We start from the raw sequence: 14,106 nt of genomic DNA, 5'->3' as shown, positions 1-14,106 counted from the left end.
GAAAGTCTGAAAGAGTTACACCACTGAAGATGCCATCCTTGTTCTAGAAAAATGTGTGAAAGCCATCAAGCCCAAAACAATAAATTCCTGCTACAGAAAACTGTGTCTATTTGTTGGGCATGACTTCACAGGATTTACAACAGAGCCAATCAAGGAAAGCACGAAAGAGATTGTGGATATAATTAACAACAACAACAACAAAGGTGGGGCTTCAAGATATGGGTCTTGGAGAAATTCAAGAGCTAGCAGACACCACCCCAGAGGAGCGAACAGAAGATGACTGCATGGAGATGAGCACTTCCTAACCAGTGCCAGACGATGAGGAAGAAGACAGAGAAGAAGCAGTGCCACAAGCCAATGGACACGAGGCAATCTCAGAAGCGTTCGATTATTCAAGACTGCTTTTGACTTCTTTTACGACACGGACCCTCCTCCTATGATACGGGCACTGAGACTAAAGCAAGTGGTGGAAGGACTGGTACCATATAGAAACGCTTTTAGAGAAATGAAAAAGCAAAAAAGTCAGACAGAAATTACTATGTATTTACATAAAGTCACACCGACTCTGCCTACCTGCCTCTCCTGCCTTCCCTCCCCCACTCGAGACAGCAGGGAGATGCTGACATGTCCATGGAATCTGAGTAACATGGATGGCCACGGCAGGGTTTGAGAAGGGTGGCCTAAGAAGGGTGGATCACGTTGGGTGCTATGTTGAGAACAGAGGGGCAAGCAGAGAGGCTAACCTGCCACAAGGATATTACATAATCTAAGCAAGAAATGATGGTGGCTTGGACCAAGGTGGTAGCAGTGGAGGTGGCAAGAAGGGCTTATCAGCTAGGCCTATTTCAAAGGTATAGTCAAAGGCTCTATTTTGAAGGTACGTTTGAAGGATTTTCTAATGGATTGGACGTAGGTTACGAGAAACAGAGGTGTCAATGATTTCTCTAAAGTTTTTGGCCTAAGCAAGAGTCACCATCAATTGAGACAAGTTGGCGGTAAGAAAGCCTTAGGGGTAACATGGGGGTAACAAGTATTGGGGGGGGTGGAGGTAGATACCATGTGTTCAATTTTGGACACGTGAAGTTTAATATGTCTCTTAGATAGCTGAATGTGTGTCCAACATTCAAGTTTGGATTCTGGGAGAAAGGCCTATGTGGAAATAAACATTTTTGCGAAATGGATGGTATTTCTATCCAAGGGCCCGGAGCAGATTACCAAGGCAAAAAGGGCAATTAGAGAAGAGGACCAAGGACTGAAGTCTACGCAATCACATATCTGAGGAAAGGAAGAGGGACCAACAAAGGACGTTACCAGGGAAGAATGAGGAAAACTTACAGGCAAAGAGATCAACTGCTATCTTCTCGGAGAGCTACAGCTAATAAATATCAGACACCTACGAAAACAAACAAAAACCAAGACCAAAAAAAAAAGCCTGTGGATAAGGCTTTTAAAAGAATAATTCTGGGATTTTAAAATTATCCTAATTTTCTCAAAAGTAAGGCACTGAGAATATGTAAAACCTTGGTCCTCTCCTTCAAGAAGCACATTTCTATTTCACGCTCACTGTCAGAGGCGATTACAGTGCTCCTCTAAATACAAGGCCCTCAGGGACTCAACCTCATGCCGTCTTTCACTGTCCTCAAAGAAATATGTCAGAAAATAAGACATCCTCCAAATTTCTAATGGAAAGCAGTCCTGGGGCCGGAGGAGAGCCCAGGCAACAGCAGACACTACATTTCAGTAGCAAATCTATAGGGATATTTCCCACTGTGTGTCTGTCTGTCTCTCTCTCTCTCTCACTCACACACGCACAGCCTGTTCACTTCATGTTTCCCTAAACCTTATCCCTTTCACCTCTAAACTCTGCTTTGGTTTTGTTTTGTTGTTTTTGTTTTCTGGTTTGGAGTTTTTTGTTGTTGTTGTTGTTGTTAGTTTTCTTTGTTTTTGTTTTTTCTTAAGCAAGTTTTGTGACATTTCTCAGCCTGAACAGCTTCCTGATCCTGAACACTCACTACAGTCATCATATTAACTAGGAAGCACTCCTTACCTCACTGAAAGATGCCAAAGCAAAAACTTAAGATTCCAGAATTTTTATCCTAAGGTCATAGCAGTAAGCTGAATAACCCAGAAATAAAAATGATATAAGGTTCGGGCTTCCCTGGTGGTGCAGTGGTTAGGAATCTGCCTGCCAACACAGGCGACATGGGTTCAAGCCCTGGTCCGGGAAGATCCCACATGCTGCGGAGCAACTAGGCCCGTGCACCACAACTACTGAGCCTGTGCTCTCAACCCCGTGAGCCACAACTACTGACCCCGCGTGCCACAACTACTGAAGCCCACGTGCCTAGAGCCGGTGCTCCGCAACAAGAGAAGCCACCACGATGAGAAGCCTGCGCACCACAACGAAGAGTAGCCCCACTAACCACAACTAGAGAAAGACCACACGCAGCAATGAAGATGCAACACAGTCAAAAATAAATAATTTTTTTAAAAAATGATATAAGGTTCAATGTAGAGTATTCCTATTTCTTTGGGGGTTGATTAACCCCCACCCCTCTATTCTGAATACTTTCTTATGCCTTTTTTTAAATTGAGGTATAACTGATATGTGTGAGTATTCCTCTTTCTAAAGATTGGACCAATCAGAAATAAAACATTTTCTTCTTTCTTCTCAAATAACAATATAGCTCCTGGCCAAAGATGTTCCTAAGAACCCCTCCTGGCTGAAAGTCATATATAATATATCTTTGATACAGCCACTTCCACTATGATGTTTATTTCATAAATAAACTTCGGAAAACAATTAGCAGGCAGTGTTCTCTTCCCCGCCTCCCCGACATTCCTTTTGGATGTGTACTTTAGCACACCTCGTTCCTGAGGACCATCTGTTGGAGACCCTTTATTTTTCGCATTACTTCACTTCTAGCTTAAACTATAGATAAAAACATCTAGCAACAAATGATGTCACCTTCACATTTGCACCTTCAGCACCGAGGACGTTCCTCACAGAGAGGGTTCACTCACTTGATGTCAGCTGAACTGATGGGAAGCTGAGCTAAAGAAACCTGAACTCCATTCTCTGAAAACTATTTCTCCCTGCCATGGTGGTATTTAGAGGGGGGCAGTGAGCATTTTGAGAAAAGGCGGAGTTGCTCTGTAATTCTGACCTACTTGTAATCAATGTAAAGTTAATTTTGCATGCATATAAAGGGGAAAGCTAACAAAAGTCATGGGAAGAAAGCTGCTTTGATGATCAATGAAATAACTGAAAAGACAGTGATTGCCCGTGGAATTGAGAAGAGATGCATGAAAAGGGAATGTTTAAAAGACGAGTATATCTTAAGTGTGCTCAAGGCTGGCCACTCAGCTAGAGCTGGGCACTCAGAGGCAAAAACAACAGTACGCACAAGTCTCATCCTAGGCAAAAATACGATCATCAAATGACGGAACCAGGCCCACAGGAGAGAGCGGGTGATCATCAAGGGCTAGCAAAGCACCCTGCAAAACAGGACTCCAAGCTAGGGTAAGGGAAATTATTAACGAGTGACCTCTAAGGAAAGGCGAAAGTGGAGATACCCAGAAAATGACGAACTAAGAAGGAAATGGAACTAATCATATTGTGGTAATTATTTCACAGCCTGTCTACATATCAAATTGTCATGTTGTACATGACACAATGCTACGTATCCATTGTACCTCAGTAAACCTGGAAGAAAACACAATGCTTACACAATGCTATATGTCAACTGTGCCTCAGTAAACCCAGAAGAAAACAGTCATGTTAAAAAAAATAATAATGTCATTAGCTGTGATAATGATATTGTGTTGATGAAAAAAATCTAACGTTTAAAAGAGATTCATATTGAAGTTTGAAGGCAAATGTGATACTTGGGATTTGTCTTAATTACTTCAGCAAAGAAAAAAGGGGAGATAGAGAAGTAAGTATGCCAACATTTTGACAAGTTTTAAATAGGGGAGAAAAGGATATGGGGGTTTATTGTGCCATTCTATTTTGTATATACTTGGACATTTTCATAATACGATTTTTTAAGAAGTTTAGATTAAAAAAGAAATCAGGGCTTCCCTGGTGATGCAGTGGTTAAGAATCCACCTGCCAATGCAGGGGACATGGGTTCGAGCCCTGGTCCGGTAAGATCCCACATGCTGTGGAGCAACCAAGCCCACGCGCCACAACTACTAAGCCTGCGCTCTAGAGCCCTCGTGCCACAACTACTGAAGCCCACGCGCCTAGAGCCCATGCTCCGCAACAAGAGAAGCCACTGCAGTGAGAAGCCTGTGCACAGCAACGAAGAGTAGCCCCCGCTCACCGCAACTAGAGAAAACCCGCATGCAGCAAAGAAGACCCAATGCAGCCAAAAATAAATAAATAAAATAAATAAATGATAATTAAAAAAAAAAGAAATCAGCTCAATTCATGTTATTTGTAAGGAAAAATAACCATGGTATATTAAAGGGTAAAAATAAAGCACTGATTTTAAATTTTAAAAAGGGAATAAATGTGGAACTAGGAAAAAAAAATAGACTCTCCACCAGGGGCTGATATGGACTCTAGAGTTAGTTACATTCCTGCATCTCTACCATCCAAAAGTAGGATGTGTGTCAGAGCTGCACCCAGGTGATGGCACTCGGTTCAGAAGAGGTAGAGTCACTTGCATTAGTCTCACCATCCTCACCCTGAAGTTGACTATCCAGAAAGGAGGGTGACCTGTTTTATTTATACCCTTAAGGATGAATAAAAGATAGAATATAGAGATTTCACTGATTGCAGGAGGAATTCAGGTTCATTAAAAAAGAAAACTTTAGATTATAACCATTGATAAAGACTGAGTGAAGTTATAAAATCTCACTGCCAAGTTGAATGCCCACAGTAAACAACCATCAATTTGAACACCAGATTACTTACTGCCAAGATCCAAGAACATAGAAAACATAATACTCTGAAATATTAAAATTCTATCATTTTGCCAAAGTTATAATAAAAAGAAAAAAATTAACATTTTTGTATCGTAGACCACCCCAGTCTTCCAGAAGAACTTTGTATTCTTACAAATTATGTATTTCATCCTTTGGTAATTAGGTTGTTTTTTTTTTTTCCTTTTCTAATACTATAGTTTCACAGCAGGATTTGCTTTGGTTATGATAGCAATGAGACAGATTTTCAAAAAAGTAATGTCTTGATTAAGCACAGAATAAAGTAAAAAGCATTAACAAATAGTCACCACCATCCAAAAATTGGAAACTAAGGAAGTTCTCATCTTAGTGAAAATATAATGAGAGCTCCTTTATGCCCATGTGCCGACCTGTCTACTGCCCATCACACCTTCAAATATACACCTATTTTCTACTACTACTTTAAAGAAAAACTGCTTTGGTACCCTGAAGAGTGTCAGTGTACAAATATCAACCAGTTCCAATCTGGAAACCTTTCTAGAAAATTTATTGTCGATTATATAAAGACATGATTTTGCTGACATGGTAACATTTTGTCAAGTCAATTAATTAAGGTATGCAAAAAGAATCCTTTGTGAGAATTACAAGGGGCAAAGTAGATACTCTATTAAAGCTATTTTTAAGGATGAAATGAATGGCAGTTGTTGAATGTTTGGGGGTCACCCTCACCCCCTTAGGCATTCTCACCCCTACTCAGATTCACTTGTTCACAGACATGCTCTTTCTTTCTCCCTGCAATCCTGTATCTGTCCTCCCCCTACAAGACAATATATATATATATGTTTTAAACCCTTTTGTCTCTTACGCCATGGATACCTAAGACAAACCATCTGAGATACCTACTGATTAAAGCAAGCACAAGGTGGGATTTCCTGGTGGTCCAGTGGGTAAGACTCTGCCCTTCCAATGTGGGGGGCAGGGGGGAGCCCAGGTTCGATCCTGGTCGGGGAACTAGATCCCGCATGCATGCTGCAACTAGGAGTCCACATGCCTCAACTAAGAAGGTCTGCATGCTGCAACTAAAGATCCTGCGTGCCACAACTAAGACCCAGCACAGCATAAATAAATAAATAAAAATAAATATTAAAAAAAAAAAAAGGCAAGCACAAGGTTACTAACCAGGCATACCTTTCTGCACCCTCCAACAAGCTAGGCAGACAACAAAGACTAGTGTTCACCGACCTCACCTAACACATGTTATTAACATGAAGAAAGGCAGCCTCATGATTTATTCATCTCTTATTTCCATTTAAAGTGCACTTGCAAAAATACTCCTGTCAGAAAAAATTACCGTCAAAACTCAGATTGTCATTCTGTATCAAGGACATCTCAGAATGGAAAAATGAATGTCTACTCCTCAGGACTGCTTCCTCCCATACAAATCCCCTGGGACACAGTTTATTCAGGGAGATTCCCAGATGTCCAGGAAACACACATCTTCAGCCATCACCCCATTATTTAAGGGTTCAACTGACTCTTTAGGCACTAAGCCAAAACAACTGATTAGACTCTAAAGACAAAATTACTGGCATTTCCCTGCTTCTGATATTATTACCAGGGATGCTTCATTTATCTGTCAACTTGGCTGGGCCACGGTGCCCAGATATTTGGTCAAACATTATTCTGGATATTGCCGTGAAGGTGTCTTTGGATGAGATTAACGTTTAAGGCAGTGGGCTTTGAGTAAAGCAGACTGCCCTCTCTAATGTGGGTGGACCTCACCCAATCAACCGAAAGCCTTAAAAGAACAAAGGCTGACCTCCCCTAAGCAAGAAGGAATTCTGCCAGCAGACCACCTCTGCATCTGAACTGCAATTCTTCTTAAATTTCCAGCCTGCTGGTCTATCCCAATGGATTATTTTTATCTATCTTTTTGATTGGCCAAACCTGCACGATTACATGATCCAATTCCTTAAGCCAATCCCACTCTATCAATCTATATCTATCTATATATATATATACACACACCCACACAGTGGGTGTGTTGACTCTGTTTCTCTGGAGAATTCTGACTAGTAACTATCCAAAAGAAAACAAGACTTTGCCTTGAAATGTATTTAAAAGGCATATGGTTTATTTGAAGATCAACAATCAATAATATTAACTAAATCAACAAACAGTCTAAGAAAAGCTAATAAATTCCTGACGTGGAGACTTCCTAGTTCTTCACCACACAGTTTCATTTAATTTTCCAAAAGACTGGTAAGAGACACTGCTTTATCCAAATAAGAGAAAATGACTTGTTCAAAAAAAAAAAAATGCTTGAGACTAAAAGCCAAGATGAAATATTAAAATATTTATTAGCATCTCTGAAGATGTACAATAGGTTAGCACATACACAGACACACACGAATATGTACAGGGCAACTTTCCCTAGAAAATTCATAAAGGATAAAATAAAGGTATAACTGACTATCCTTTATAAATTATTATTGATCTTGAATCATTATTTGCATTGCTTTCCCAACTTCTCCTAGGAAAGTCAGAAGAGTAATAAGAAGTACCACGGTAAAAAATAACAAATAGATTTGGTCTTTGTTCCTGGTTCCCCACACAAAGCTCCTAGAACCCCTGGGATTTCCTGAGTGGTAGGAGTGTCTTTTGTCCTTCATAAGGAGCCCCCTTTGAGCAAACCTAAATTTATGCAAATAGGGTGACATAGGGCAGGATCCCTAAATAGCCTCAGGCTGGGGCTGGTCACCAGAAAGACCCAGTGTTTAAGGGACTGGAACTTTCAACCACACAGACCTGTGAGAAAGGGAAGAGGGGGCTACAAATTAAGCTCTATAGTCTCTTGAACAAGATCTGATGAGCTTCTGGGTTAGTGAACATGCCAGGAGGGTGGCCAACTCCATGGGGACAGAAGCTCCTGGACTCGGGACACTTCCAGATGTACTTCTCCACCTGGCTGTTCTTCTGTGACCTCTATATATCCTTTATAATAATAATGGTAAAAATAAGTAAATGTTTCTCTGTTCTGTGAGCCACTCTAACAAACCAGGAATCCAAGGAGGAGGGTGTGGGAACTTCCAATTTATCGCCAGTTGGTCAGAAGCACAGGTAACATCCCAGACTTGTGACTGGCAGCTTAAGTGGGGGGCAGGCTTACAGGACTGAATCCTTAACCTGCGGGGCCTGATGCTACCTCCAGACAGTGTCAGGATTGAAGTAAATTTGTCGGACACCAGGCAGTGTCTGCGGAGACCTGGAGAACTGCTGGATGATGTTAGGAAAACAACATCAGGAGCACTGAGACCTCAGAAGCAGTGACCTGACCGAACGAATTTCTTCGCATCCAAGAATCACCTGGGGCTTCCCTGGTGGCGCAGTGGTTGGGAGTCCGCCTGCCGATGCAGGGACGCGGGTTCGTGCCCTGGTCCGGGAGGATCCCACATGCCGCGGAGCGGCTGGGCCCGTGAGCCATGGCCGCTGAAGCCTGCGCGTCCCGAGCCTGTGCTCTGCAACGGGAGAGGCCACAGCAGTGAGAAGCCCCGCGTACCGCAAAAAAAAAAAAAAAAAAAAAAAAAAGAATCACCTGATCTTCAAAATGCTAATTCCTGGGGTTTATAAAGACTCCCACTGATGATGCTAGCACCACAAGAGGGCCTACGTCAAAACAACCATGGTTGGAAATTCATCTTTTTTGTTGTTGTATATGAAACGAAAGGATAAAGAGGAGACGACTAACAAGTGGCAGGTGGAGACAGAGGTGTGCACATTTAACAGGGAACCTAACAGACTTATTTCAGTTGACCATCTGCAGCTGTCGTTATATCACTTTACAAGTCCTCCACATCCATCTACGGTAGTGGGTCTCAGAGTATGGTCCCCAGTTCAGTAACATCGATACCACCAGGAAATCTCAAAATGCACATTCTCGGTTGCTACCTCAGACTTCCTGAATCATTCTCTGGGGAAGGAGACCAGGAATCTCTAATGCACGAGTCTGCTGCACCTAAAGCTTGAGAACCAGCCATCTCCAGTAGAGTCAAATACTTTGAACTATGAGACACAACTGGATCAGGAAATTCTAGAAACTGAGTGGCAGAAATTCTACACATCACTGTGGATCATGTGGAGGAAATCTGATTAATATTAACCTCCTTTTTGTAAGGCGTTTATTCAAAAATGCTTTCCCAATACCAACTGATATTACTTAAGAATTTTCCAGTGCTCTAAAATTTTCAGTCCATCCACAAGGCTGCTTTGTACCCAACAAGACAGAACAAGAGCAAAAGTTTTTAGGAAGAATGAGGATATACTCCCAGGCAAAACTTACAGGCTGAGTGTACCACATTATAAATAGCTAAGCTTTGAATTAAGTTTTTTAATTCTCCCATCATACAAGATATAAAGTTATTAGTAAAAACTAAAAAGGCCAAGACATATATAATATTTCTACAAAGTTTTCACTTTCCATATGAGAACTGCCAGCAAGGACAAACTCCTGCCAAGGAGGCAATTCCTCTGCCAATTTAATTCAGGCTATTAGCATCCCTTTGTAGAGGGACAATAAATACCTCTAACTGCTTCATCACGTTCTGATGGTTTTCAATGGCTTCCTTTAAGATCATTTCAGCCTGGTCCATCTTCCACCGCCATTCAGTACCCACTGGATTGGTGTGGTGCCTAGAAAAAAGAGGCAGAAGTTCTAAAGGACTCCCTGCATTAAATCTCTGCTAGTTACCTCCTATGAAGGAATCCATATAATTATAAAATCAGGGTTGGTTTCCTACAAAAAGCTCAGCTATTTATAGCTGTAGTTTACAACTTATTTGAGTCATGACACCTAGCAGAGAGGGGTAGATGGCAAGTGCCTGGCCAAGACTGAGACTTACTCAGGACAATATAAAACGTGCACCCTCTCGCAGCCATACAACACCAGCCAACAAGCATCCAGTAACGACCACCAGTAGAATATTGTTGCAAGACCCTCTCTGAGACGCAGTGCAATGGGAAGACCTAATTGAAATCCCAGAAAGGAACAAAGCAGAAAAAAATGTAGAAAAATTATGGCCAACAATTTTCCAAAGTTAATGAGAAAACGAATAACCACAGATCGAAGGAACTCGCAAAACAACAACCAGTGTATTTTAAAAACAGCCTAGGGCTTCCCTGGTGGCACAGTGGTTGAGAGTCCGTCTGCCGATGCAGGGGACACGGGTTCGTGCCCAGGTCCAGGAAGATCCCACATGCCGCGTAGCGGCTGGGCCCGTAAGCCATGCCGCTGAGCCTGCGCGTCCGGAGCCTGTGCTCTGCAACGGGAGAGGCCACAGCAGTGAGAGGCCCACGTACCGCAAAAAAAAAAAACAGCCTAAAAATACGGTATCTAAACTAATGAAAACAAAAGAAAATAAGAAAACCTTCAACTTAGAGAAAAGGACACACTACTTAAGAACAAAGGTTAAAAATTATTTCTGACAACTCATCAGAAAATAAGCCAGATGAAACTATAATGACACCTGAAGAATGCATAAAGGAAACAAACTTGTCAACTCAGAATTCTATACCAGTGCAAATATCTTTCAAAAACGGAGTAATAAAGACTTTTGCAGGACTTCCCTGGACTTCCCTCGTGGCTCAGTTGTTAGAAGCCGCCTGCCAATGCAGGGGACACAGGTCAAGCCCTGGTCCGGGAAGATCCCACATGCCGTGGAGCAACTAAGCCCATGTACCACAACTACTGAGCCTGCGCTCTAGAACCCATGTGCCACAACTACTGAACCAGCGCTCTAGAGCCTGCAAGCCACAACTACTGAGCCCGCGTGCCACACTATTGAAGCCCACACACCTAGAGTCCATGCTCCACAACAAGAGAAGCCACCACAATGAGAAGCCCACACACCGCAACAAAGAGTAGCCCCAACTCACTGCAGCTAGAGAAAGCCCGCATGCAGCAACGAACACCCAATGCAGCATCTTTAAAAAAAAAAAAAAATTGGCAAGCCCCTGATAAAACTGATCAAGAAAAAAAACAACAAATGCATAAATATAATATTAGGAATGAAAAAGGGGATTAATTACAGAAACAACAGAGCTTTAGGTAAATCTGAGTACAGTGTTGGGCAGAAACTGATTATTACAGATCATTACATATTTGGTCACCATGGCCATTCATTTTACTTACCGCCAACAGAAGACACATTTATTTGCACACGCCAAGCTCGGGGTAGTTTCATGCAACGGTGGCTTTCAATGCCATAGAACGTATGTTTATAGCAACCTCCTCTCCCTCGGAGGCATGGACTGTGAAAGTACAAAACAAACGATAATTTGAATAAAGTCCTCACAGCAAGGAAACAAAACACGAAGGCATCATTTTAAAGAAGAAACCATGCGTTTCGTAAGCATAAGTACCCCTACTGGTAGCTGCATGAGGCAGAAAATTAACATTAAGCCTTATAGTGTTTTGATGGTGTTTGGGGTTTTGATACTGCTCTGGTTTCTACAACCTAATGAGATTAAATCTATGATTCATTAACTCTGAAAGTTCTATAGGGAGGACCATGGATGCTTTCATTTTCAAATCCACCCAACTGCCTCAAATATTAGTACAATAATATATAATGCCAAAGGAGAGATAAGACAGGCTCCCAGAATAGGGAGGGTGGTGTAGCACTCATCTGAAAGAGTATCTCTGCATTTAACAAAGGAAGGGTCGGTTAGGGAATGCAACCTGGAGCATATTCTATGTCACCGAGTGGTAGAATTTGAATATACTGAGACTGTTGAGGGGGCAAACAGCATGTACACAAGAAACAGATTATTCCAGAAAAGAACACTATTTAATATGTGACTGGTAAAACACAGGAAGTGCAGTAAGAAAGGTAATTTGAAGAAACACTGCAGATCACTCAGGGTTGGAATCACAAGATACTATCAGCTTCCTGAGGTATCATCAGAAAGATCCATCTAGGAGCTCTGTGCAAGGTGGGCTTGATTCAGTAAAAGTGAAACCTGTGAGGAGGTTATGCAAGAAAAGGTCGTGGTGACTTGTCCTCAAAACATTAGTGGAGGAAACAGGAAGGGTACTAAGAGGTACAATCAGTGCCATTCCCAATTACAGGGGCAAAACAGAGGAAGTCATCCAAGATAACCGAGGCTTTGAGCCTAAGTGACTGACATACCATGGAACTAACAATGGAACAACAAACGAGGAGACATAGTTGGAGAGCCTTTACACATATATATCAGTGTATAATATACATCAGTGTACTGATATTACAATGCTGTCCACATAAAATCTACCAGCTTTGCTACTATGTCAGTTGATCACAAAGTCTTATTTTTTGGTCCTGATAAAAGGGGTTCCCTGTCCATCTCACTTAGTACTTACACTAAGAAAATAGAGTGAAGGAAAAATATTGTTCAGGATAACTGTTTCTACAAACTCTCTTCCAAGTTCCCAATAAAATATTCAAGAAGGCAAACAAAATATTTATATCTTGCAAGTAACACTGAAAACTACAAAGTCCGCCACATGCAAAAGTCACAGAGTAACTACCACTAAATATCAATATCACGCCAATGGAGAAACCAAGTTGAAGACTTGCATGTTCACTCATTATTTAGCAATTAGTTAATGTACTTCAAGCATGCTGTGTACTGAATGTACAATGACTAATAAACAGAGCCCTACCCATGATCTGTTTGGAGGAAATGGCAAGTAAGCAAGAAAAATGTGCAATACTATTATGATAGTCTGATTGAATCAATTACGATTCTTTTGCAAGCAACAGAAACGGAGTCTGGCTAAAGAGAAAAAGAATTATTGAAAGGATTTCACAGCTCATAGACCCATTATAAAGGCAAGCACGAAGGAAGGCTGGCAGCAGGAGCACCACTCAATCCCCCAGAAGCCGTACACTACAGACACCGCCCCTCTCTGGATACCATCACCAGCACCACGCCTGGCAGATGCTGCTGCCCCCAGCACAAGAATGAGTTCTCCACGTCCCAGTCCCTTTCCATCACTCACTCCACACTCAAAGTCTCCGGCTGAAAAGAATGACTATCCTAGATGACGCTTTTATACCCAAGTTGCCACAACGTGGTACCAGGAAACAGTATCTGTCTTCCTTAGCTCTGCAGCAGGCAGTGGGCCCTCACATCAAACAAAGCCCGTTTAATGGGAAATTCCCCAAACATGAAAACACTCAGATGCTGGGCAAGCAGCAGAAAAAAACAAATGTCCAGCATGGTATTACTGGAGCCCATGGGACAGATGACCAACCAGGCTCGGCCTTCCAGGACCAGTGAGAACTCCTCAGAGGTGAGATGCCCAAACTGAATACTGAAAGGCTAAAAGGATAAAGGGACAGACACATGTGAGAAGCATGGCATGTTTTTCTTTTAAAAACTTTTCTGGGCTTCCCTGGTGGCGCAGTGGTTGAGAGCCCGCCTGCCGATGCAGGGGACATGGGTTCGTGCCCCGGTCTGGGAGGATCCCACATGCCGCGGAGCGGCTGGGTCCATGAGCCATGGTCACTGAGCCTGCGCGTCCGGAGCCTGTGCTCCGCAACAGGAGAGGCCACAACGGTGAGAGCCCCACGTATCGCAAAAAACAAACAAACAAACAAACAAACAAACAAAACCTGTTTTCTGTAAGTTTTACACTTTAGATTTAAGGTCCTGATCCATTTTGAGTTAATTTTTATGTATGTATTTTATGTATGTTTGTGTGTGTGTATGTGTCAGTGTGTGTACTTTTGGTGTATGTGGTTTGGTGGTAGTGGGGTTTTTTGGTGTTTTGCCTATGGATGTCTAATTTCCCCAGCACCATTAGTTGGAAAGGTTATCCTTCCTCCAAGGAATTGCTTTTGAACCTTTGTAAAAAATCAATTAAGCGTATTTGTGGGTTTGTTTCTGAGATCTCCATTCTGTCCCACTGATTTATGTGTCTGTCCCTCCACCAACACCATACCATCTTGATTACTGTAGCAATATAGTAAGCTGTAATATCTGGATATATAGTTCCTCCCCTTTTATTCTTCCTCAATATTGTTTAAGCTATTTTACATTCCTGTGCCTTTCCTTTTAAATTTTATAAGTTGTCTATTTCTACAAAAACCTTCCTGGGATTTTAATAGGAATTGCATTAAACCCACAGATCAATTTGGGCAAAATTGATGTTTT

General features: G+C 41.9%; 1 protein-coding gene across 1 annotated transcript in view; it reads right to left on the bottom strand.

The window, feature by feature from the left end:
* The window catches only part of LOC116740611 (S-adenosyl-L-methionine-dependent tRNA 4-demethylwyosine synthase TYW1-like), a 156,938-nt gene that overhangs the window by 89,180 nt on the left and 53,652 nt on the right, over positions 1-14,106 (bottom strand). The window contains 4 exon segments of the mRNA XM_032606367.1: positions 8,825-8,832; positions 9,499-9,600; positions 11,099-11,150; positions 11,153-11,215. Coding sequence (XP_032462258.1) covers positions 8,825-8,832; positions 9,499-9,600; positions 11,099-11,150; positions 11,153-11,215 — 225 coding nt within the window.

Source organism: Phocoena sinus, chromosome 15 (assembly GCF_008692025.1).
Source record: "Phocoena sinus isolate mPhoSin1 chromosome 15, mPhoSin1.pri, whole genome shotgun sequence".
Classification (NCBI taxonomy): domain Eukaryota; kingdom Metazoa; phylum Chordata; class Mammalia; order Artiodactyla; family Phocoenidae; genus Phocoena; species Phocoena sinus.
Note: the sequence above shows the minus strand (reverse complement) of the source record. Positions and strands in the feature narration are given on the sequence as shown.